Source organism: Chiloscyllium punctatum, chromosome 6, assembly GCF_047496795.1.
Source record: "Chiloscyllium punctatum isolate Juve2018m chromosome 6, sChiPun1.3, whole genome shotgun sequence".
In the NCBI taxonomy this organism is placed as follows: domain Eukaryota; kingdom Metazoa; phylum Chordata; class Chondrichthyes; order Orectolobiformes; family Hemiscylliidae; genus Chiloscyllium; species Chiloscyllium punctatum.
Window position 1 is genome coordinate 47,168,786 of NC_092744.1, and position 27,652 is coordinate 47,196,437.

Consider the following 27,652-nt stretch of genomic DNA (forward strand, 5'->3'; position numbering starts at 1 on the left):
AATTAGTCACATAAGTATAAAGGAGGATTTTTTATGTCATTTTGTCACAAGATATACCTCAATTCAACACTGCCACAAGCAAACTGGATTATCTTGCCATTTCTCCTCTCTTGCTGTCACTTATCAAACTTTAAAAGGTCTTATGGCCAGATAAGGAGTGGCAAACCAGCTCCACTCCTTTTAACGTTCTTGGATAGCCAAAACAATTTTGTTTTTTTAAAATCATGCAGCGACACCTCACTACAATTGAAAGGTAGCTTACTAGTTCACCCGAAATATTAAGGAGTTAATGCCAGGACTTCCTTGATTGAAAGAAAGAGGAATTTTATTATTTCTTAATCCTAAGAAAATATGAAAGGCATGACATTAAGCACACTCAAAGATAAGCATAAAGTTACAAAGGAGATAATGTCAAATACAAAAGGAAAGATAAAACAAATGCAGTTTAAAGGCCTCAGTGTGCCCTGGGAATGTAAACATGAGATTCCAATTGGTTAGAGGCGTCCTGGACCAGGATAGTATCTCTGAATATTACAGATATCTCAATTCTTGACGTTCAGGTGTTTGCTCAATTTGTGTTGTCACCAGCTATTTTGTCCATTCTAAGCAAAAGCAAAAGGAGGACTTCTTCCAGCTCTGTGATAAGTCCATCTCCTCTGCTCTGCCAAACAGTTGTTTGAAATCCAGCTTATTTCTGTATTCTGATATAATTGCTTCAAGCTGGATAAGTGCAGGTGAATCCTTCATCTCCAATATTATTATACAAGTATAAACCATAATTAGGAATTGAGAGTTCATTCATACTGTTTCAGTCTCTTGAAAGAAGTGTTAATTACAGATCAGATTATTTTGTTTATTGTACATGGTTTCCTGGAGCTTGGCTCAACCTGTGGTCAGGTGATCACTGTAGTCATTTTTTTAAAGTCAGCACATTTCCTTTTTAAAACCATTTGTCCATGCAAGTCCCAGGTATTAAAATTAGATAATGGAAGTAGAAAATTAATAAACCATCCTTATCATGACAACTCCCCACCTCAAGGGAAACAAAACAATACCTCCCTCTTGGTTAAGGTGTACATTTCATTACAAGGTTTGGATGAACTAAGAATACAAACAAAAATGGAACAACAGCACATCCATTCAACACACATTCTCTCCATCCGAACAAGGTTCAAAATCCACTTTGGGTGCAGCCACTGTGTTGAAGGGCTGAATGGCCTACTCTTGTATCTATTTTCTATCTTTTTAACCTTGTTAATCATCTTAGCTATTTTTGGACCATGGTGCTATGTGCTTTATTACCTTCTGCTTTTGCTTCTTACCTTTCTGTCTTTTGTTTCTATCTTCATATCCCCCTCCACTGTCTCCCTGTTCAGGGTCCAATACCCCAGCCTTCTCCTCTGGACCCTTAAACAAGGCCCATTACATATTTATTCTGCAAGTAAACCTTAACCAGTAATACTGCTGTACATTTCCCATGATCTCTGTTGTCAGTACACTTGGATTTAACTTACTTTCAGGTGAGGAGTTCTTTTATTTACTCACTATCAATGTTTGTGCACACCCAGTTCAGAGACTACTAATTTATAGAGTCATAGAGTCATAAAGATGTACAGCACAAAAACAGACCCTTCAGTCCAACTCATCCATGCCGACCAGATATCCCAACCCAATCTAATCCCACCTGTCAGAATCCAGCCCATATCCCTCCAAACCCTTCCCATTCATATACCCATCCAGATGCCTTTTAAATGTTGCAATTGCACTAGCCTCCACCATTTCCTCTGGCAGCTCATTCTACACACATATCACCCACTGCATGAAAAATTTGCCACTTAGGTCTCTTGTATATCTTTCCCCTCTCACCCTACACCTATACCCTCTAGTTCTGGATTCTCCCACCCCAGGGAAAAGACTTTGCCTATTTATCCTATCCATACCCTTCATAATTTTGTAAACCTCTATAAGGTCACCCCTCGGCCTCCGACGCTCCAGGGAAAATAGCCCCAGCCTGTTCAGCCTCTCCCTGTAGCTCAGATGCTCCAACCCTGGCAACATCCTTGCAAATCTTTTCTGAACCCTTTCAAGTTTCACAACATCTTTCCAATAGGAGGAGACCAGAATTGCATGCAATATTCCAACAATGGCCTAACCAATATTCCGTACAGCCACAACATGACCTCCCAACTCCTGTACTCAATACTCTGACCAATAAAGGAAAGCATCCCAGACGCCTTCTTCACTATCCTATCTACCTGCGACTCCACTTTCAAGGAGCCATGAACCTGCACTCCAAGGTCTCTTTGTTCAGCAACACTCCCTAGGACCTTACCATTAAATGTATAAGTCCTGCTAAGATTTGCTTTCCCAAAATGCAGCACCTCACATCTAAATTAAATTACATCTGCCACTTCTCAGGCCATTGGCCCATCTGATTAAGATCCCATTGTAAACTAAAGTAACCTTCTTCGCTGTCCACTATACCTCCAATTTTGGTGTCATCAGCAAACTTGCTATTACCTCTTATGCTCGCACCCAAATCACTTACGTAAATGATGAAAAGTAGAGGACTCAGCACTGATCCTTGTGGCACTCCAATGGTCACAGGCCTCCAGTCTGAAAAACAACTCTCCACCACCACCCTCTGTCTTCTACTTTGAGCCCGTTCTGTATCCAAATGGCTAGTTCTCCCCATATTCCATGACATCTAACCTTGCTTACCAGTCTCCTATGGGGAACCTTGTCCAATGCCTTACTGAAGTCCATATAGATCCCATCTACTGCTCTGCCCTCATCAATCCTCTTTATTACTTCTTCAAAAAACTCAATCAAATTTGTGAGACATGATTTCCCACACAAAAAGCCATGCTGAGTATCCCTAATCAGTCCTTGCTTTCCAAATACATGTACATCCTGACCCTCAGGATTCCCTCCAATACCTTGCCCACCATCGACCTCAGTCTCACCGCTCTGTGGCTCCCTGGCTTGTCTTTACCACCCTTCTTAAACAGTGGCACCACGTTAGTCAACCTCCAGTCTTCCGGCACCTCACCTGTGACTATCGATGATACAAATATCCCAGGAAGAGGCCCAGCAATCACTTCTCTAGCTACCCACAGAGTTCTAGGGTACACCTGATCAGGTCCTGGTGACATCCAGCACTTCCTCCTCTGTAATATGGACATTTTTCAAGATCTCACCATCTATTTCCCCACATTCTATATCTTCCATATCCTTTTCCACAGTAAATACTGATGCAAAATACTTGTTTAGTATCTGCTCCATTTCCTGTGGCCCCACACAAAGGCTGCCTTGCTGATCTTTGAGGGGGCCTATTCTCTCCCTAGTTACTCTTTTGCCCTTAATGTATTTGTAAAAACCCTTTGGATTCTCCTTAACTCTACTTGCCAAAGCTATCTCATGTCCACTTTTTGCCCTCCTGATTTCCCTCATAAATATACTCCTACTGCCTTTATACTCTAAGGATTCACTCGATCTATCCTGTCTATACCTTACATACGCTTCCTTCTTTTTCTTAACGGAAACGTCAATTTCTTTAGTCATCCAGCATTCCCTATACCTACCAGCCTTTCCTTTCACCCTGACAGAAATTTACTTTCTCTGGATTCTCGCTATCTTATTCCTGAAGGCTTCCCATTTTCCAGCCATCACCTGCCCTGCCTTATTTCCCAAGAGTAGGTCAAGTCTTGCACCTTCTCTAGTAGGTACATCCACATACTGAATCAGAAAATTTTCTTGTACACACTTAACAAACTCCTCTCCATCTAAACCCTTAACACTATGGCAGTCCCAGCCTATGTTTGGAAAATTAAAATCCCCTACCATAACCACCCTATTATTATTACAGATAACTGAGATCTCCTAACAAATTTGTTTCTCAATTTCCCTCTGACTATTAGGGGATCTGTAATACAATCCCAATAAGGTGACCATCCCTTTCTTATTTCTCAGTTCCACCCAAATAACTTCCCTGGATGTATTTCCAGGGATATCCTCCCTCAGCACAGCTATAATGCTATCCCTTATCAAAAATGCCACTCCCCCTCCTCTCTTGCCTCCCTTTCTATCCTTCCTGTAGCATTTGTATCCTGAAACATTAAGCTGCCAGTCCTGGGCCATGTTTCTGTAATTGCTATGATACCCCAGTCCCATGTTCCTAACCATGCCCTGAGTTCATCTGCCTTCCATGTTAGGCCTCTTGCATTGAAATAAATGCAGTTTAATTTATCAGTCCTACTTTGTTCTCTGCTTTGTCCCTGCCTGCCCTGACTGTTTGATTCACCTTTGTTCTCAACTGTACAAGTCTCAGGTTGAAATCTTTCCTCACTAGCTCCCTGGGTCCCATAGTTTAAATGCTCCTGAGCAGCTCTAGCAAATCTCCCTGCCAATACATTAGTCCCCTTCCAATTTAGGTGCTATCCATCCTTCTTGTACAGGTCACTTCTACCCCAAAACAGCTTCCAATGATCCAAAAATGTGAATCCTTCTCCCATTCACCAGCTCCTCAGCCATGCATTCATCTGCTCTATCCTCCTACTCCTGCCCTCACTAGCTCGTAGCACTGGGAGTAATCCAGATATTACTACTCTCGAGGACCTCCTTTTTAAACTCCTGCCTAACTTTCTGTAATCTCCCTTCAGAATCTCAACCTTTTCCCTTCCTATGTCATTGGTTCCAATGTGTACAATGACCTCCTGCTGGTCCCTCTCCCCCTTGAGAACATTCTGCACCCTCTCTGAGACATCCTTGATCCTGGCATCATTCTGATTTTTCGCTGCTGGCCACAGAAACGTCTGTCTGTACCTTGGACGAGAGAGTCCCCAACACAATCGATTGCTTGGAACCCGATATGCCCCTCATTGCATTAGAGCCAGTCACAATACCAGAAACTTGGCTGTTCGTACTACATACTCCTGAGTGTCCATCACCCCCTACATTTCCAAAAAGATTACTTGTTTGAAATGGGGATAGCCACAGAATAGGCACTACTTGCCTAACTATTTTACCCTTCCTGGAGTTAACCCATCTGTGTAACTTCCTGGAGTTAACCCATCTGAGACTTCCCTCCCTTCCTATAACTGCCATCCATCACATCCCCTTGCTCTTGTAAATTTCTCATTGCCTCTAACTGCCTCTCCAACCGATCCATTCGATCTGATAGGATTCACAACCAACAGTATTTATTGCAGATATTATCCTCAGTAACCCGTAAACTCTCCCTAAACTCCCACATCTGAAAAGAAGAGCATATCACTCTGCTAATGACCATTTTTGCTTCTTTCAATCTACAGACCCAGAAAAAAGCATTGTCGTATTCCTCTATAAAACATTGCTCCAGGTTAAATTAATACTTATGGCTTATACTTTAAGTTTAATCAAGAGACATAGCTCAGTAAAACATATAATCAAGAAAGAACCCACTCTACTCACTACTGCAGACTTATTTTAAGGCCACGCTTAAAATCCACTTATCTGCTTCTGTGCTGTGACCTCTCCCAAACAGATTCCTCCAAGATCAGTTGTGAATTACACTTTTTAAATTTTCCCAGATGCACTCCGATGTCCAGCGATACAAGAATTCAACATTCTCTCTCCTGCACTGCCCTCACCATGTGCTTCCTTTGTCTGTTCTTCTCCCTTTTAAAACTTCTGTTGTTTTGACATTCTTTTTCTCCAAAGTTCCAAAATAATACAACAGCATATAAAACAGTAATTGCTCTCCTGGAATTTGAGGAAGTCACCTCCAACACCTAAAATATCTCTAAGGAAAAGTCACTCAACCGGAAATGTTAACTCTGATTTTTCTTCACAGATGCTGCCAGACCTGCTGAACTTTTTAAGCAATTTCTGTTTTTGTTTCTGATTTACAGCATCCGCAGTTCTTTCAGTTTTTAGAAATTGATCTATGTTGTTTAAATAACAGATGGCGGTCATGGTTTCAATTGAACATAAACTCCTGACAGCTAGCCTTGTCGACAATAATGCCTGAGCAGACATTGACCCCTTTGATGCCACACACACTGGTTTTGTTGCTGGCCTTTCTGTGCTACCAGAACTAGCACCACCCCATTACACATCCAGATTTTCCACGTTGGAAACAATCATTGCACAGTTTCCCACCCAGGTCCCATTCAGATTATGCTTTGTCAGTTGGACTGACCACTTTAAGTGCTGTGCTAAATGCTCAAAGGGGTAAAGAAAGCACCTCTTTTTCATTAAACATCAGAATTAAAAAAGCAAGCTTGAGTATCTCAGCCTTTAAGTTGGAGTTGGGTATGGTTGCCTCACCAGAGGTGCCTTCATTAGGATTCTCAATTCTCACCTTGAGCTGTTTCAATTTAAAAAAGGTTTAATGTTTTGAGTCCAATAACTGTTCTTCAGAATTAAAGTTCCAAAGAAAGCGTTTGGATTCAAAACATTAAGTCTACTCCTCTCTCCACAGATGCTGTCAGACCTGCTGAGTTTGTCCAGTACTTTTTGTTTTAGTTTAGCCTGAGATTGCATAGTTAGCCACAGCAACAGCTGTGAACATTGCAGATAACTTTGTGTTCTTAGTGTTCAAAAATGTCTCCAATTTGTGCAGTCAATGATTGTTTTGTTCTCCTGAATGAAAGGAGAGAGAGAGAGTACACACAAAGGAAAGAATGAAAGAGAAGGCATATGAAAAAGAGAGCACACAATAGAGAGATACAACCTTTTTCAGTTCTGCTGTTGCAAATCCATCTCTTCCACTCTGCCAAAGCTGTTGCTTCAAATACAGCTCATTTGTGACATTCCTGTGTTATTCGAGTCATTGTTTCCAACCTGGACAATTGCAGCTGACTCTTTCACATTCAATATGGGAAGCATACTGCAAATTAAATTAACCTGTGGTCAGGTGATAACTACGGCTATTTTCAAGTCAGAGACTTTCCTTTCTAAAACCAGTTCAGTCCACGGAAGCTCCAGGAGTAAAATTCAGGTGATCGCTGTTAAAAATTGATAGTCCATATTTCATCACTATTGTGATAAAGGAATGGCACTTCACTTCACCTTGAATCCTTGGCTCAAACTATCCAAGTCAATGGTTTACCATGAAATGAGTCAGATAACTCCAATCTACTCCTGAGTCACAACAGTCCATAAAAGAAAACTGTTCATAATTCAATGTAAAATTAACTAAAACTGGTATTTCTATGAAATATGTAGATATTTTAACCAACCTGTTCAGTGATGTTATTGCACATCTCTGGAGCAGGATGGACTTAAGCCTAGGTCCTATTTCTCAGAGGTAGGAATACTACCACTGCATCGTAAGAGCTCTGTGTAAAATATATATCAGATGAACAAAACCTTGTTTTGCATTCCATCTTACTTATCAATTCAGTCATATACATGAATGAAGGCTGGGCTTTTCTCATCATCAAAAAGTCTTACACGCAATTGCCAAACTATTATTGTCAGTCATGTTTCTATTGCCAACTCATTGGGAGGGCAAGAAATACATTTGACTTGATAATATGCAAAGATCACTTCCAAATGTTTAAAAGCAACGTACATTACAATATTAGTCAGTGAGAACAGAGAAGATGGTAAAAGAGGGGGAGGTGTGGCATTGTTGGTCAAGGACAGTATTACAGTTGCAGAAAAGATGTTTGGGGACTCGTCAACTGAGGTAGTATGGGCTGAGGTTAGAAACAGGAAAGAAATCACCCTGATGGGAGTTTTCTATAGGCCTCTGAATAGTTCCAGAGATGTAGCAGAAAGGATAGCAAAGATGATTCTCGATAGGAGTGAGAGAGACAGGGTAGTTGTCATGGGGAACTTCAACTTTCCAAATATTGACTGGGAACACTATAGTACGAGTACTATAGATGGGTCAGTTTTTGTCCAGTATGTAGACAGGCCAACAAGGGGCAAGCCACATTAGATTTGGTACTAGGTAATGAGCCCGGCCAGGTGTTAGACTTGGAAGTAGGTGAGCACTTTAGTGATAGCGATCCCAATTCTGTTATGTTTACTTTAGTGATAGAAAGGGACAGGTGTATACCACTGGGCAAGAGTTACAGCTGGGGGAAAGGCAATTACAATACGATTAGGCAAGATTTAGGAAGCATAGGATGGGGAAGGAAACTGCAGGGGATGGGCACATTAGAAATGTGGAGCTTATTCAAGGAAAAGCTCCTGTGTGTCCTAGATAAGTATGTACCTGTCAAGCAGGGAGGAAGCTGTAGAGCACGGGAGCCGTGGTTTACAAAGGAAGTGGAATCTCTGGTCAAGAGAAAGAAGAAGATTTATTTTAGGATGAGATGTGAAAGTTCAGTTAGGGTGCTTGAGAGTTACAAGGTAGCCAGGAAAGACCTAAAGAGAGAGCTCAGAAGAGCCAGGAGGAGACATGAGAAGTTGTTGGCAGATAGGATCAGGGTAAACTCTAAGGCTTTCTATAGGTATTTAAGGAATAAAAGAATGACGAGCGTAAGATTAGGGCCAATCAAGGGTAGTAATGGGAAGTTGTGTGTGGAGTCAGAGGAGATAGGGGAAGCACTTAATGAATATTTTTCGACAGTATTTACTCTAGAAAATGACAATGTTGTTGAGGAGAATACTGAAATACAGGCCACTAGACTAGGTGTGATTGAGGTTCACAAGGAAGAGGTATTAGAAATCCTGCAGAGTGTGAAAATAGATAAGTCCCCTGGGCTGGATGGGATTTATCCTAGGATCCTCTGGGAAGCCAGGGAAGAGATTGCCAAGCCTTTGGCATTGATCTTTAAATCATAATTGTCTACAGGAATAGTGACAGAAGACTGGAGGAAAGCAAATGTGGTTCCCCTGTTCAAGAAGGGGAGTAGAGACAATCCTGGTAATTATAGACCAGGGAGCCTCACTTCAGTTGTTGGTAAAGTGTTGGAAAAAGTTATAAGAGATAGGATTTATAATCATCTAGAAAAGAATAATTTGATTAGGAATAGTCAGCACAGTTTTGTGAAGGGTAGGTCGTGCCTCACAAAACTTATTGACTTCTTTGAGAAGGTGACCAAACAGGTAGATGAGAGTAAACCGGTTGATGTGGTATATATGGATTTCAGCAAGGCTTTCAATAAGGTTCCCCACAGTAGGCTTTTGTACAAAATGCAGAAGAATGGGATTGTGGGAGATATAGCAGTTTGGATCAGTAATTGGCTTGCTGAAAGAAGACAGAGGGTGGTGGTTGATGGGAAATGTTCATCCTGGAGTCCAGTTACCAGTGGTGTACCACAATGGTCAGTATTGGGTCCACTGCTGTTCGTCATTTTTATAAATGACCTGGATGAGAGTGTAGAAGGGTGGGTTAGTAAATTTGCAGACAACACTAAGGTCAGTGGAGTTGTGGATAGTGACAAAGTATGTTGTAGGTTACAGAGAGACATCGATAAGCTGCAGAGCTGGGCTGAGAGGTGGTAAATGGAGTTTAATGCGGACAAGTGTGAGGTGATTCACTTTGGTCAGAGTAACCGGAATGCAAAGTACTGGGCTAATGGTAAGATTCTTGGTAGTGTAGATGAGCAGAGAGATCTCGGTGTCCATGTACACAGATCCTTGAAAGTTGCCACCCAGGTTGATAGGGTTGTTAAGAAGGCATACAGTGTTTTAGCTTTTATTAATAGAGGGATCGAGTTCCGGAACCATGAAGTTATGCTACAGTTGTACAAAACTCTAGTGCGGCCGAACTTGGAGTATTGTGTACAGTTCTGGTCACCGCATTATAAGAAGGATGTGAAAGCTTTGGAAAGGGTGCAGAGGAGATTTTACTAGGATGTTGCCTGGTATGGAGGGAAGGTCTTACGAGGAAAGCCTGAGGGACTTGAGGCTGTTTTCGTTAGAGAGAAGAAGGTTCAGAGGTGACTTAATAGAGACATATAAGATAATCAGAGGGTTAGATAGGGTGGACAGGGAGAGCCTTTCTCCAAGTATGGTGACGGTGAACACGAGGGGACATAGCTTTAAATTAAGGGGTGATGGATATAGGACAGCTGTCAGAGGTAGTTTCTTTACTCAGAGAGTAGTAAGGGTATGGAATGCTTTACCTGCAATGGTAGTAAATTCACCAACTTTAAATACATTTAAGTCAACATTGGACGAGCATATGGACGTACATGGAATAGTGTAGGTTAGATGGGCTTCTGATTGGTTTGACAGGTCAGCGCAACATCGAGGGCCAAAGGGCCTGTACTGCGCTGTAATGTTCTAAGTTCTAATGTTCTATAAAACTAACTTTCTGAGACTGTAAATAGTTGACTTCATCTAGGACCCTAGGATTGTAGCCAGGATGTGGCTATCCTGTAGGGAGAAACAATAATTTCACCAGGACTGTCAAAGTGTAGTTCCCCTTCACACCCTCCTTATTGTCTGCATTGCTCAGGACTATGATTTTTTAATAAATAGATAAAATAGATAAGTTCTGGTCACTGCATTATAAGGAGGATGTGGAAGCTTTGGAAAGGGTGCAGAGGAGATTTTACTAGGATGTTGCCTGGTATGGAGGGAAGGTCTTATGAGGAAAGGCTGAGGGACATGGACATTTGCTGCCCATCCCTAATTACCTTGAGGGTAGTTCAGAGTCAACCACATTGCTATGGGTCTGAAGTCACATGTAAGCCAGAACAGGGGTAAGGATGGGCAGATTTTCTTCCCTAAAGGGTGTTCATGAACCAAATGGGTTATATGACAATTGGCAATGATTTCTGATGGTCATCATTCGACTCTTAATTCTAGTTTTTTTTTACTGAAATCAAATGCCACCATCTGTCACGCAGCATTACATGGGTCTTTAGATTAACAGTCTAGCGACAATACCAGCAGGCCATCACCTATCTTACTCCACATTCTATACCACAAATCCAATCACAAAGGGACACTGTGATTAACTGAGCGATGATATCCCCCTTTTGGCCACACTTGCTGATGAATCATCAGCAATATCACAGGCTAGCTCAGAGCTCTTCAAAACCCTTAAAGTATTATTCCCCATGGCCAGAATCATGAAAATTGTACTCAATACATCGACTGATGCTATCTTGTTCATAATTATTTCTACAGTCAATTTGTAACAGATTTGAATCTATATTAGCCATGGCCCTTTTTTGTGTCAGAGTTGGATTTGTTTACAGCACAATGCAGGTTCAACTAAACAGCTGCTGTTTTTTTGTCAGGCTCAGCCAACAAATACACTCTTACTGTCATGTAATTACATACATATCTTTGAGTGGATGGCAATAAATCTAAATTAGTCTTCTGACAACACATTGGAATTATGAGCTATCCCTTCTTCATTTCAAAAGGAAGATCCTTTGCAGGCCAGCCCCTAAGTTTGAAATGGCAAGCAGTAGACAGTTACTAAATGACAACGTACTATTTTTATGAAAGTGACATGCTCACAAGAAAGCCAAACACATAAAAGGGAACATTACCATAGCATGCAAATACTGATTAGACATCATCTAACGCTTAAAGATGATGTACCAGCACAGGCCGAACATTTGTTTGTGTTTAAGTTTACATTTCCAATTGTCACAAATATTTCTTTCAAATCAATAATTTACATAAAAATTTAAGGAGACATTGAAACATTTTTTCTGCTTTAAAAGACTTTCCTATGTTAAAAGCATGATTCTTAAATGCAGCAGCACTTAAGATAGAAAGTGAAGTAAACCAAACAGGTTTTTTAAATAACTTATTTTCATAAATAACCAATTTATATCTGATACAAACAAAATGTATGAAATTATGTAAAAGTTAAAATTCCTTCCTGTAAAATTCAAGTCTTTTCAACAAATCTGCATTTCCATAAAGGTACTACATACTCAGAAAATCACATTTCACCTGAAGCTATTTGCTCCCCCAAACCTATGGATGAATATTGCACAACTTTAAATTTTACCATAAATATGTGACAATGCATCAGCAGTTGTGAAAATGAATGGTTAAAGTAGTGGATGGAATGCCAATAAAGTTCACTGTCTTGACCTGGATGGTGTTGCATTCGTTTGGGTGTTATCAGAGCTTCACTTATCCAAGCGGGTGGAAATAATTCATCACATTCCTCATTCTAACTTACAGATGGAGAACAGACTTTAGCGTATCTTGGTGGTGGAGGAGGACCCAGCACATGGATGGAGTTATGTCCCACAAAATTCCTTGCTTCTTACCTGCCCTTGCAGCCATGGTTAGGTTTCTGATTAAAGGTACACAGAACATAGAACAAAACAGCACAGAGCAGGCCCTTTGGCCCTCGATGCTGTGCCAACCTTTGAACTAATCTAAGCCCATCACTCTACACTATCCCACCATCATCCATATGCTTATCCAAGGACTGTTTAATTGCCCCTTATGGGGCTGAGTTAACTACATTGGCAGGCAGGGGATTCCATGCCCTTACCACTCTCTGAGTAAAGAACCTGCTTCTGACATCTGTCTTAAATCTATCACCCCTCAATGTGCAGCTATGCCCCCTCGTACATGCTGATGTCATCATCCTCAGAATAAGACTCGCACGGTCCACCCTATCTAATCCTCTGTTCATCTTGTATGTCTCTATTAAATCTCCTCTTAGCCTTCTTCTCTCCAATGAGAACAGACCCAAGTCCCTCAGCCTTTCCTCATAAGACCTTCACTCCAGATCAGGCAATATCCTGGTAAATCTCCTCTGCACCTTTTCAATGTTTCCACATCCTTCCTGTAATGGGGCAACCAGAACTGTACACAATACGCCAAGTGAGGCAACTCCCTGACCTACCAAAGGATGTTGATGATAAGATAGTACAATGAAGGCACACTATTGAACTTCAAAGGGAAATTATTAGATTCTGCCTTGCTGGTTATGGTCATCGCCTGGCACTTGTCTGGTGTAAACGTTTCTTGCCACTTTTAATCCAACACTAAATGAACATCCTCACTTCAGACGTGGTGATGCAGGCAAGGTCACTGATGATACAGTCGAAAATGATTGGGTTTAGGACACTATGCAGCCAAAATCCTGCAGTGATGCCCTGGAACTAAGATGACTGGCCTCCAACAACCATCTTCCTTTGTGCCAGATAGAATTCCAACCAGTGGAGAGCTTTCCGCTAATTCAACTGAACTCAATTTCCCTTTCATCTCTGATGCCACCCTCTGTCACATGCTGCCTCAAAGTGAAGTCCAATGACCCGTGCCTCACCTCTGGAATTAAGCACTTTTAATCCATATTATCAAGAGTGCTCCTGGCAAAACCTCGTTGAGCAATGATGTGCAACTTATTTCTGAGTAGATGCTGTTCAAAAGCAAGATCAATATCACTGTCTATCAGTTTGATGATGATTAAGTAGACCGTTGAGGTGGTAATTGACCAGTTTGGATTTGTCCTGAACATGGTACACCTAAACAACTTTTCAGGTAGTTGGGTAGATTCTAGTATAGCCACTGGACCAACTTAGCTACAGGTGCAGGTAGCTCTTTAGTACTATTAACAGGATTGTGGAGTAAAGAATTAGTTATACCTTTAATATCTATTGGGCATGTGCGCAAGGAGCTATATTGTAGTTATGTCATATCACATGGAATAGGAGCCAAAATCTGTGGTCTTCTTAAATCTCCTGAACATAGTTACATTTAATAAAGCCTGTTAATATTCATCTACAAGTCAGCAGACATGAATTTATCTCAACAAATTTGCCAGGTCACAAAGTCATTGCGGTATCTGGAGGGTTCAAATGTTGCCTAAGAGTAAATCAAATTGGCTGATGACTGACATCCCTAATGGTGGGGTCCTCAGGAGAAGGTCACAGGAATCTTCTACTCAGCACTTCTGGATGAAGATGATTACCAGAGATTCAAGTCTGGACATTTGAACAAAAGTGATTGACTTCCTCTTATAGAAAATGGAGATATTTGTGGAGTCTCTTCTTCCTGCTGATTGCTTGCTGTCCATAACGATTCATGACAGGATGTGTTGGAACCACAGAGTTTTGACCGGAGCTGTGGGCTGTGGGATTTCTTCATCTATAGCCCCTCCAATAACACTCAAGAAGCTCAACATCATCTAAGGCAAAATGGCCTGCTTGATGACCATCACATCTACTATTTCACTCCCCTCACTACTGACACACAGTGGCAGCAGCACATACTTTCCAGAAGATGCACTGCAGTAATTCACCAGAACTCCACCAATAGCAATTTCCAAATTTGCAACCTGGATCTCCCATCTAGAAGGACAAAAGGCAGCAGATTCACAAGAACACAATCACCTGTAAGTTTCATTTCAAGTCACACATCGTCCTAATTTGGAGAGAAGATAGGATAGATAGGATCTATCATAATTGCTGAATCAACATCTGAAACTCCTTCCTAATAGCAGTGCAGGTGTACTTATTCCACATAGACTGCAACAGTCCAAGAAGGTAGTTCACACACCAACTTCTCAATGCATTAGTGATGAGCTAAACTAGGTCAGTGATCCCAACATTCCAAGAATAATTTAAAACAAAAACTTGATAATGAAGTCAAGCCAGATCTGGTGATCGTTGTCAAATCCAACTGTACATTAGACTTACTGAAGGCTGAGTCCATTGGACTTGAACGTGCAAAGATGGAAGCAAAAGCAAAAGGTCTTGAATGAGATTGAAAAAAGTGTCAAGCTTTGCTCGGCAGTGGAATCAAAGATGGATACAATTATGTGCATTTGCATTCTTTTTAAACTTCAATTATGAAGAACACAGTTGTTAAACACATTAGTTTTCTGTTAGATTATGCATATCTGTACAATTATGACTTCTTTCCTTAAGCAAGGAGATTTTGTTTTCCTTTAAGAAACTGTCAAAAGTTTGTGTTTTGCACTATCTTATGTTGCGATTTTAGTCAGTGATGGCTTGGGGTTTGTGTAAAGTGCTGCCTCCAATTCTCCTCTCTACTCTTTGGAAAGAAGTGAGTTGAACAGCCCTTTCTAGGGCACAGTAACAAAAATAAAATCAAAAAGATCAACAGAATCCTCCTCTTAATACTTTTTTAATCAACCTGCCCAGACACATTATGCCAGATGTCTGGAGCAGATAGAACTGAAACTCAGGGTCTGGTCCAGAAATATGGACACTGCCACTGCATTACAAGACCTTGAATAATTAAAAATGCAAACATGTTACTCGGTTTACATTGAGAAATGGTTGGAAACAATTGCGTCACTTAGGACTTCTGGTCAGAGGTAGGGACATTACCACTGTGTCACAACAGCTCATACATAACCCTTTGTTTGCTGAAGCTAAGGACAATTAGCAATGTTAGAGGAAAAACCACTGTTGGGTTTTAACTAGAAGAGAGACTTCATGTTGTTTATCACATGACAGTAACAGATACTACAAGCTGTATTGGCTCCTTGAGCATGGTTACAAAGGTGACATGCCTGTCTCCACTGGACCTTGTGCTAGGCTCCTCCTCTTCCACACAAAGATTGGGTGACATCATTAGATTTTGTGGTGCTTTTCGTAGCTTCAACAGCAACTCTTCTCAAAGCATTATCATTTACACCAGATACCATTTATTTTAGCACATCTGTGAATATTGCTGAAACATGTGCCATCTTTGAAGTGAATATTTTTAGTAGTAAAAAGAAAAATCAGTTTCTTTGACTCGACTAAACATTTGTGGCTGTGAATGTAACAGAGAGCAACCACTTCCTTACTGAGATAAAAGGAGAGAGGGGAAAAAATGTGCTGATTACTTGACTTCATCCTTGTAGATGACTGAATGATCAACCTGAGCAAAGGCCTGGAATCAGTATCCATAGTATAAGGGATTATAGAAAGTCACCATAGTCTTGCTAGACCACAGGGTTGCTCACTCATTACAGAAACACAACTGGTGGTGGTTTACCGTGCTTCAGGTGAGGAGAGAGGTTGAGAAGGAGAGTCCTTCCTGGTAACCTCAGCCAGTGCAGGAATTGAACCCACGCTGTTGGCATAACTTACATCACAAGCCAGCCATCCAGCCAACTTAGCTAACCGACCATATTATTAAAAGAAAGAACAAACATAGAGCTGAAATTCAAATGTACATCACAAAACCTGCTTTTGTTAAATTACCGTTCAAAGCAATCGTCTGAAAATCAATGAAGTAACTTACCAAAAATGATCTGAGATTTCTTCTTAGGTACACCTCCACCAGAAGCTCCAGTGGCTTTCTGTAATTTTAAGATCAAGAAAAAAAGACTTGTTTGATTTGAATCAATCATGATAATGATAGAACATAGAAGAATACAGCGCAGTACAGGCCCTTCAGCCCTCGATGTTGCACCGATCAAAGCCCACCTAACCTACACTAACCCACTATCCTCCATATGTTTGCTATCCTTTTTCTTTTCAACTAACTTTTTAACTGCCTTAACTGCAAAGTTTAAGTATTTAATAAAAGGTTCTAATATTTGCTGGACATCTTTCTAAACTGTAAAAATACAAACCTATGTGGTTTACAGCAGTCATGTCAGGTATATTTAAATTGTACAATCCTGTGGAACTTCATAAGCCCATTTATTCTGGGGATAGCATGTTACAAACAAATTCTTTATACTGAGTAAGAAACTTCAGGGTAATAAAAACAAAATACCGTGGATGCTGGAAATCAGAAAATATTGAAGAAACTCAATGCGGCGTGATTGGGCAGCATCTATGGAGAGAGAGAGAGAGAGAGAGAGAAGAGAGAGAGGAGAGAGAAGAGAGAAAAGAGAGAGAAAATGAATTGTGGAGGTGTTTAATGCTGAAAACAGAGCAGAAGGAGGAGCTAATGGAACAGATGGTAATGGTGCCCAGAATCAAAAACAAATGAAATGCTAATGGTGGTATAGTTCTAAATAATACACGAGAAAAAAAGAAAATGGATTCACTTCCACTCTGCTGAGAGACATGTTAAAGTAACTTAAATAATCAAAGGCAGGTAACATGTTCTGAAGTTGTTGCCCTGAATCCTGAAGGATGTTGAGTCGAAGATGACATGCTGTTCTTTCAACTTGTGTTGAGCATCATTGGAACATTGCAGCTGGCCCAGGAAGGATTTGTTAGCATGGGATCAAGATGGCTTATTGAAATAGAGCAATTGGAAGGTAAGGTTCATTCTTATGGACAGAGCAAACTGTTCTCCAAAGCAGTCTGCATTTGGGTCTTGCCAATGTAAAGACTCTATTCCCTGTTCATAATACAGATTGAAAGAAATACAAGTAAAACACTGATTTACCTAGATGGTGTGCAGAGGGTCTTGGACAGTGAGGACTGGGGTGGTAAGTGCTACACCTTCTGTAATTGTATTGAAAGGTGCCACAATTGGGGAGGGTGATGAGGAAGTATTAGGAGTGATAGAGAAGTGAACTAAGATGTTGTGGAAGAAACAGTCCCTGCAGAATACTGACAGTGGAGGCAAGGAAAGATGTGTTGGTTGATAGTATCCTGTTGGTGATGATGGAAAAGGCAAGGATGATAAACTTCACAAGTTTATATTTATATTTAGATACATACTCATACACTGACGTGCATCATTCTTGCACATGAAACAGCAACAACACAGAAGTAACATGGGAATCACGGACAAGAGAATCAAGCTGATGAATGCCAAGAAGAAATTTATCAGATTAGATTAGATTAGATATAAGAATAAGAAAATAAGATAAAATGACCAACAGTTGATTCTCAAGCATTAGAAATGATTTTGGCAATATTTTTGTAAATGAGCTTATTTCTGTGTTAATTGAATTCATTGGTTTTATAAAAATAAAGTATGGCTTTGTACTTGTTACCTTATTGGACCAGTACTTCAGCAGTCTGAACAAATAAGTCAGCAGAAACCAAGTACAAATCCAACTATAGCAGTTTCAGAATTTTAATTTAGTTTTAGATATATGGAAATAGAAACCTGACTTAATAAAAATGACCATGAAATTGTTACATTACTGTAAATATCCAAATGATTCATTAATTTTCTTTCCAGATGGAAGCCTGTTGCCCTTACCCATTCTGTCCGAGATGACTACATCCAATATTAATGTGGTTGACTCTTAACTGTCCACTTAAATGGTTTAACAAGCTACTCAACTGTGGAGAAAGTGAGGACTGCAGATGCAAGAGATCAGAATCGAGAGAGTCAGGCAAAGGCCCTTCATTAGGAATGAAGCTTCTCAGCTGAGGGGTTGGAGAGATAAATGGGAGGGGGTGGGGCTGGGCGGAAGGTAGCTGAGAGTGCGATAAGTAGACAGAGATGGGGGTAATGGCGATAGGTGGGAAGGAAGATGGTCAGGGACGATAGTTCATGAAGGCGGTGCCAAATTGCAAGGCTGTAACTGGGATAAGGCAGGGGGAGGGGAAAATGGGGAAACTAGTGAAATCCACATTGATGCTGTGTGGTTGGCAGGTACCAAGGTGGAAGATGAGGTGTTCTTCCTCCAGGTGTCGGGTGGTGAGGAAGTGGCGATAGAGAAGGCCCAGGACACGCATGTTCTTGGCATAGTGGGAGGGGGAGTTGAAGTGTTTGGCCACAGGGCAGTGGGGGTTGGATTGTGCAGGTGTCCCAGAGATGTTCTTTGAAGCACTCTACAAGTAGGTGTCCTGTCTTCCCAATGTAGAGGAGACCGCATCTGGAGCAACAGATACAGTAAATGACATGTATGGAAATGCAGGGTAAAACTCTGATGGATGTGGAAGGCTCCTTTCGGGCCATGGATGGAGTTGAAGGGGGAGGTGTTGGCGCAGGCTTGCAATTTCTGCAGTGGCAGGCGAAGGTGCCGCAAGGGGAGGGTGGTTTGGTGGAGGGGCGTGGACCTGACACGAGGGTTGAGGAGGGAATGGTCTTTACAGAAAATAGATAGGGGAGGGGAGGGAAATATATCTCTGGTGGCAAGGTCCATTTGTAGGTGATGGAAATGACGGAGAATGATGCAATGCACATGGAGGTTGGTGGGGTGGAAGGTGAGGACCAGCAGGATTCTGTCCTTGTTGCAGTTGGAGGAGTGGGGTGCGAGGGCAGAGGTGCAGGAAGTGGATGAGATGCGCTGTAGGGCATCATCGACCACATGGGAGGAGAAATTGGGGTCTTTGAAGAAGGAGGCCATCTGGTGTGTTCTGCGGTGGAATTGGTTCTCTTGGGAGCAGATGCAGCGAAGGCAGAGGAATTGGGGATAAGGGATAGCATTTTACAGGAGGCAGGTTGGGAGGAGGAGTAGTCCAGATAGCTGCGGGAGTCAGTGGGTTTGTAGAAGATGTCAGTGTTGAGTCGTTCACCATTGATGGAGATGGAGAGGTCCAGGAAGGGGAGGGAGGTGTCTGAGATGGTCCAGGTGAACTGAAGGTCAGGGTGGAACGCGTTGATGAAGTTGACAAACTGTTCAACCTCCTAATGGGAGCACAAGGTGGTGCCGATACAGTCATCAATGTAGTGGTGGAAAGGATGGGGAATGGTACTGGTGTAACTGCATAGAAAAAAATAATAAGCAATCAGCACAAGTGGCAGCAGTGGGCACGCCGGTACCATTCCCCACCTTTTCCTCTGCTACATTGATGACTGTATCAGCACCACCTCGTGCTGTTATCTCTCCACCCCCTCGGCTCACAAGCCTCATTCCTGATGAAGGGCTTTTGCCCAATACCTCGATTCTCCTGCTCCTCGAATGCTGCCTGACCTGCTGTGCTTTTCCAACACCACACCCTCAAAGTTATTCAATTGTATCAACCCACTGTAGATCAAGAGGAAGACCACTCATCACTCATCATAGGGCAACTCAAGATGATTTTATTAGAAAGTACTCTTGATTTAAATTGGTCCTGGATCAGAAGGTTATACAGAGTCTCAGAGATAAATAATGTTTGTATCACTAATAAAATTTCATACACAATTTACCTGCAGAGTCACAGGCTTTTCCAACAAACATGAGGCTGTTCAGCCCATCTTAGGCTGTCCCTTGGAGCCAAGGATGACTTTTCTGCTCCAGGCCTGTGGGTCCTGAGGTAACTCAATAATTTTATACTAGTTTCACACACCTTGCCACATTTGGGGCAAATAATGTTTGCAGAGACAGTGGATAAGATGTTCAGATTTTCATATGCTCCCTCTGTTGTTGTAACTGGCGTACACCTGGACTTGTTGGGAATGGTTGTCATCCTTTGCTGTTGTCTCTTCCCAGATTTGGGATGTCTTAGGCAGGAGATTCCCACAAGTCAGTTGGAATACTACATGTTTTAGGGACACTTTGAAGATATGCTTGAAGCAATTCCTCTTGTGTCCTGGTAACCGCTGGCAGTGATGAAGTAGTGTGCAGCATGCTGGCTCTGGAAGTCTCCTGTCAGACATGCAGTTGATGTGGCATGTCCAACATAGCATAATCAGTGCTTCAACACTTGCAGCACCTACTCTGCCAGATTTGCAGAGGCATCGCTGATGATGTTTCTGTTGGGATTTGAAGTGTACACCATGTCCACATCTCTAGTGCATACAGAGGGCAGGTAGCACTGTGCTGCCTTACAAACCATGAGCTTGGTGCCAGGTTCAGGGTTTTGCCAACTAACATTCTGTTCTTCAGATGGCCAAAGGTTGCGCTGACACACTGGAGACAACGCTTAATTCCATCATCGACGTCTGCTCCCACTGAGAGAAGTTCTAAAGGTACATTGATCCACCTTGTCCAGTTACTCACTGTAGGTCATGATTGTTGGGGGACAGTGTTGTGCAACAGAAGCAGGCTCATGGAGGACTGTTGTCTTCTGAATGTGCAACCCCAGGCCCATTCTCTCATTTCCTTTCATGAATGATTGGAGCTCCAACAATGGTTTGGAGGTCAGCCTCCAAATGTACACAAATACAAGCACTGCCTCCATGCTGCAGCTTAGGATGGTCTTGGTTCTGTAATGGATATGGGATGGAGGATTGCAGTGAGGGAGATGGGGAAGAGCAATGGTGCAATGACAGAGCCTTTCTTGAACCCCAGTTTACACATATACTGGGCCTGTGGTAGATCCATTGGTGAGGATCGTGACTTGCATGTGCAGCAGGCAGAAAATGGTGACAAATTTCTGTGGACAGCTAAATTTGAGGAAAGCACTTTGATTCTGTCATCTGGGGAAGATGATAAAGGCCTTTGTAAAGTTGCTGGATGTCAGGAATAAAGGTTGTTGCTGTTCCCTGTACTTTTTCTGGACTTCTCTTGCTATGAAGACCATGTCCACTGTACCTCTTGATGGAGAAAATCCCCATTATGACTCTAGCATCAGCTCTTTAGCCACTGGGGAGGAGGCAATTGAGAAGAAATTTTGCAATGACCTCCCTAGAAGATGGTCACATCATGGATGTGAAGGGTGCTTCCCTGCCATATTGCAATAGGGATTCTATCTGCACTAATGCCCTTACTGGGTGTCAAATGTCAGATGGCCTTTTCAACCTCATCAATTCACTTCTTATATGGAGAGTTCCTCCTCCCAACCCTTTTCAAATTATTTTATAAATCATCATCCTTTCCTTTTAAATGTTATTACTAATTCTGCTTCTACCACGGCTTCTTGTTGATCATACCACATCCTAAAAACACCAAGTGATTATCAAACATCTGTCTATACAATTCATCCCAAATTACTAACAGAATTATACATGTATGAATGTTGGAAACCTCTTATCTGATCCATTCAAATTATGCATTTTAATCATATTTAATGTCAATTTTCTTCCAGCACAATTTTCCATGACTACTTTTATAATGGATTCTCCCACATCAATTTGTCATGTAGCAAATGTTCGGTTTAGTACAACATGGTTGAATTTTGCCTCAAAGATCCCCCACACCACCATTAAGAACACATTTATTAATTTATTTTGTTGTTGAATCCTGAAATTGTAAAAACTGGTTATTATTTCACCTGTTAACTACACAGTTGATTAGAAGTTCTGATGTGCAATGGCAGGGGAGATTGAACAGTAAATGCAAGGCATAAAAAATAAAAAGATGAGTTTTAGCTCAGAAAGCGAATTCACTGCAAGTGAGCTCTGATTCAATGCTTCCAATGGGAAACCACACTCATAAGATAATGATAAAGTTTTATTCCATTCAAGTTCTCTGACTAGCATTCCCTGAAACCATCATTGCCTTCTGTGAGCCCAAAATTATGCCTTTTATCTGCAGCATAATGTAATAAGCAACAGGACAAAGAAAGTTGCTCTATTTTCTGATCTATAACAACACTGTTGAACTATCATTTCCCATCTTCAGTTTATCCACAAAGTCCTCAATATCTTTGTACCAACCACCATAACCTAATCCCCATAAGGCCTCTTATTTCTCAATTTACAAAAGCATATTTTCCATAACATGTTATAACTTAAAACTCTAAAGAAAAAGGTTACCTCGCCATAAGGAGTTTAGTTTAAAAGGTCCACACTAGTAGTGTTTGGTTAAAACCCTGAAGGAGTTAGTTGTCACTGAGAAACTCTAAGGTCAGTTGGATGAAGAATCCGAAGAGGCCATCAAATTCTGATGATGTGGAATTGAAACCATAGTTAAATCAAGTTCTATAGATGTGGAAAAGAAGGAAGTTCTCTCTCTGCTGTGTGTACTGCAGTGGAGTATTGTTGGTATTAATGGGATTGCCTTTTACCATGTGTTTCAAAGTCTTCAATTTTGTATGAGAATAAACCAAACAGTTTACAGTCTATCTTCATTTCTTTTGCATAAGAAACTTCTGTTTTATTGTTAAAACCAAATCTTCAGTATTATACGTTTGTGTTTAGTGAAAGACCACCTGATCAAAACCAAAAAAAGAATTTATGATCTATCAAGTTATATTTCAGTTCTGGGCTCTGACTTTTCCACAATAACATTGCCTGGAATCATAACACTGTAGTTAAGTTGATAATTCATCAGAAGCAGATGGTATGCATTGAACAAGGCTGAGGACAGTAAAGGAAGTAAATTAGAGATGTAACCACAAGCTTCTAATCCTCTTTAGGTATGTGATGGTTCAAGAGAACAGCGAAAATTACATCCTTATTCAAAAAGAAGAGTGTGTAAACATAAACCCAGCAACTGGAGGTCAGTCAGTTGAACCTTACTGATAAGAAAGCTTTAGGTGACAATAATCTGAGACAAAATTAACAGTCAATTTGACAAATGTGAATTACAAAGAAAAACATGGTACGGATTTAATAAGGGGAAAACTGCATTTCACTGTCTTGAGTCTTTTGATGAGAAACAAAGATGGTTGATGGGTGTATTGTGGTTGATCTGGTGTACATGGATTTACAAATGTTATTTGATAAGGTGCAACATATTAGAATTGTCAGTAAAGTTTACAAGTTTTTTTTAAAGATTAATGTTAAAGGATTTGGCAGCATGGATGAAAATGTGGCAAACTTACAGGAAATAGAAATGGTGAATGTATCAATTTTAGACCTGAGAAATACTTACAATGGGGTTCCCTGGCGTCAGTAAAGGACGACTGCATTTAATATAGTCATGACCTAAAGATGGGTACGTAGGGCACAATTTCAAAATGTTTAGCTAACAAAAACTTGGTGGTACTTTGAATGGTGAGGAGGAAGGTGATAGACTTCAGGAAGACATAGGTCTTCAGGAGGTAGTGAAACAAACAAATTGACAGAAAAAAAGCATTGTATTGGGGAAAGCACAAGAAAGTAGGATTAGCTAAATTCTTATTCAAAAGGCTAACACAGATAATGATGAGCAACTCCTTTCCTTCCAGTGCTTCTCATAAATCTTCTGGAAAGTCATAATTGAATCTGCCCCCATCACTTTTTCAAAGAGCATATTTCAGATAGTCACAGAGCTGTACAGCACAGAAACAAACCCTTCGATCCAACTTATCTGCATTGAACAGATATCCCAATCTGACCTAGTCCCATTTACCAGCATTTGGTCCATAACTCTCTAAACCCTTCCTATTCATATACCCATCTAGACGCCTTTTACATGTTGCAATTGTACTCACCTCCACCTGTGGCAGCGCATTCCATACATGCACCATCCTCTGTGTGAAAACGTTGCCCCTTAGTTCCCTTTTAAATCTTTCCCCTCTCACCTTAATACTAGCTTTGGACTTCTAGTTTTGGACTCCCCCACCCTAGGAACAAGACCTTGACTATGTACTTCATCCATGCCCCTCATGATTTTATAAACTTCTATAACTTCACTTCCCTACCTCTAAAACTCCAGGAAAAGAGGTACCAGCCTCTTCAGCTTTTCCCTCAAACCCTCTAGTCCCAGCAACATCATTGTAAATTTTTTCTGCACCCTCTCAAGTTTAACAACATCCTTCCTATCAAACAGCTACTAGAGTTGTACGCAGTATTCCAAAAGAGGCCTAACCAATGTCCTGTAGAATTACAACAATGACATCAACTCCTATATTCAATGCACTGCCCAATGAGGGTAAGCATGCCAAACATTTTCTTCACTACCCCGTTTAACTGTGACTTTACTTTCAACGAACTATAGATCTACACCCCTAGTCCTCTTTGTTTGACAACATTCCCCAAGGCCCTCTCATTAAGTGTATAAGTCCTGCCCTGGTTTGCCTTACTAAAATGCAACACTTCACATTTATCTAAATTAAACTCGACTTGCCACTCCACAGCTATCTGATCAAGGTCCTGTTGCACGCTGAGATAATCTTCTTTGCTGTCCACTATACCGTTTATTTTCGTGTCATCTGCAAACTTACTAACTATACCTCCTATATTCGCATCCAAATCATTTATATAAATGATGAAAAGCAGTGGATCCAGCATTGATCCTTGTGACACACCACTGGTCCCTGTCCTATCGTCCAAAAAATATTCCTTCACCACCACTCTCTGTTTCCTATCTTCAAGCCAATTTTGAATCCAATTGCTTAGCTCCCCCTGGGTCCCATGTGATCTATTCTTACTAGCCAGCCTATCATGCGGAACTTCTCAAACAATTTACTGATGTCCACATAGACAACATCCACCACTCTGCCTTCATCAATCTTCTTTGTCACTTCAAAAAACTCAATCAAGTTTGTGAGACGCGATTTCCCACACACAAAGCCATGTTGACTATCCCTAATCAGTTCTTGCCTTTCCAAATACGTGTCCTGTCCCTCAGAATCCCCTCCAACAATTTACCCATGACTAGCATAAGACTCATTGGCCTTTACTTCCCTGACTTTTCCTTACAGCCTTTCTTAAATAATGGCACCACATTAGCCAACCTCAATTTTTCTGCACCTCAACTGTGGCTATCTATGATACAAATATCTCAGAAAGGGACCCAGCAATCATTTCCCTAGCTTCCCACAAATTTCCGGGCAACACCTGATCAGATCATAACCACTTTTACCTCTGCCTGTTACTATTGGCTCTATTACCAACCATCTTAAATCTATGCACTCTATTTTTCAACCTTGCCAATAACGGGAATAGTTTTACTCTGTCTACACTGTCCAGACTATCATAACTGTAAATGCCTCTATCAACTGCTGTCAACCTCAGCTTCTTCAATCTATTCACCCATCTGAAGTTCTTTATCCCAGGAACCACTCCCATAAGTCTTGGTTGCACTATATTCCAATGCTGATATGATGGTATGGTGTCCAGAAAGGGATATAACACTCCACCGAGGCCAAATCAATGTTTGATAGAAGATTTATATAACATCCTTATGTTTGTACTCGACAACTACCTGAATCTAAACTAGTAAATGGTGTGTGTGTGTGTGTGTGTGTGTGTGTGTGTGTGGGGTTGGGGGGGGGAGGGGTATAATGCCCAGTGGGAAACAAAGCAGCAGGTTAACATCTTTGGGGGTGGATTCAACTACATTGGAAAATATGAAAAAATAAAAAGAAAGGAGAACTCAGGAGAGACTATTAAAGTCACCAGTGCACAAAACAGACAGAGCATTTGGAAAGGGGTTAGGAATCAAACTTCAAGCACACTGGATAAAGGGATGACAATGAGAAGAGGAACGATCAGCACATGAGGATTTTTAGATGAGGATTACATTACTTACAGTGTGGAAACAGGCCTTTCAGCCCAACAAGTCCACATCAACCCTCTGAACAGCAACCTACCCAGACCCATTCCCCGATATTTACCCCTTCACCTAACACTACGGGCAATTTAGCATGGCCAATTCACCTGACCTGCACATCACTGAAGGCGTTGTATCTGAATGCATGGAGAAGACAAAATAAGGTAAATGAGCTTGTGATGCAGTTCAAAATAGGCAGGTATGATGTGGTGGGCATCATGGAGACATGGCTACAAGGGGATCAGGACTGGGAGGTAAACATCCAAGGATATACATCCTATCGAAAAGACTGGCAGGTGGGCAGAGAGGCCTTGTTAGTAAAATAATTAAATTAAACCAATAGCAAGAAACGACATCAGGTCAGATTATGTATAATCTGTGTGGGTAGAGTTGAGGAACTGCAAAAGTGAAAAAACCATAATGGCAACTAGATGCAGGCCTCCAAACAGTAGAAAGGATGTAGGGCACAAGATACACCAGGAGATAGAAAAGGTGGGTAAGAAAGGCAAGGTTACAGTGATCATGGCGGCCTTCAATGTGCAGGTGAATTGGGAAAATCAGGTGGATCACATTTGTGGAGTGCCTACGAGATGGCTTTTTGGAGCAGCTTGTGGTGGAGCCCACTCAGGAATAGGCAATTCCGGATTTAGTGATGTGCAATAAGGCAGACTTGATAAGAAAGCTTAAGGTGAAGGAACCCTTAGGATTATACATAATCTGATCCTATGACCTTTCTTGCTGTTGATTTAATTTCATCTTTGACTGAAAAGGCCTCTCTGTCCAACTGCCAGTCTTTTCGATAGGATATATATCGTTGGATATTTATTTCCCACTCTTGATCCCCTTGCAGCCATGTCTCCAAGATGCCCGCCACATCATCCATGCCTATTTTGAACCACATCACAAGCTTATTTACTTTATTTCTACCATAACATGATAGAATTTACTCTGCAATTTGAGAGCGAGAAGCTGGAATCAGATGTAACTGTTTACAGTTAAATAAAGGCAACTACAGAGGCATGAGGGAGGAGCTGACCAGAAGAATTGATTGGGAGAGGAGCCTAGCAGCAAAGACCATGAACAGTAATGGCAGGAGTTTCTGGGAGTAATTTGAGAGACATAGCAAAAATTCATCCTGAGGAAAAAGAAGCATACTAATAGAAGAATGAGGCAACCATGGCTGATCGGGGAAGTCAGGGATAGCATAAAAGCAAAAGAGAAAGCATATTCGACCAAGGGCAGTGGGAAGGCAACAAAGACCAACTGACAACAATAAAACAAGAAATAGGAGGGAGAAGATTAAATATGAGGGTAAGCTAGCCAGTAATAGAAAAGGAGATTGCAAGAGTTTCTTTAGACATATAAAGGGCAAAAGAGAAGCAAAAGTGGGAAGTGAGCCACTGGAAAATGACACTGGAGAAGTCCTAATGGAGAACAAAGAAATGGCAGAAAAGTTTGCGGTGATTAACTTTGGAAGGAGCAACAGGAATACAGAGTAGTGGGCTAATGGTAAGATGCTCGGTCACGTGGATGTGCAGAGAGATTCCAGTGACCATATGCATTGATCCCTGAAAGTTGCCACCCAGGTTGATAGGATTGTTAAGGCGGCGTATG

The 27,652-nt window shown here is 41.2% G+C and overlaps 1 protein-coding gene across 4 annotated transcripts in view; it reads right to left on the reverse strand.

Moving 5' to 3' along the window:
* The window catches only part of usp13 (ubiquitin specific peptidase 13), a 110,800-nt gene that overhangs the window by 66,214 nt on the left and 16,934 nt on the right, over window positions 1-27,652 (reverse strand). For all 4 annotated transcript variants that reach the window (XM_072572570.1, XM_072572567.1, XM_072572571.1 and 1 more), the window contains exon 3: window positions 16,132-16,189. In XM_072572570.1, the coding sequence (XP_072428671.1) occupies window positions 16,132-16,189 (58 nt within the window). The remainder of the gene's footprint in view (window positions 1-16,131; window positions 16,190-27,652) is intronic.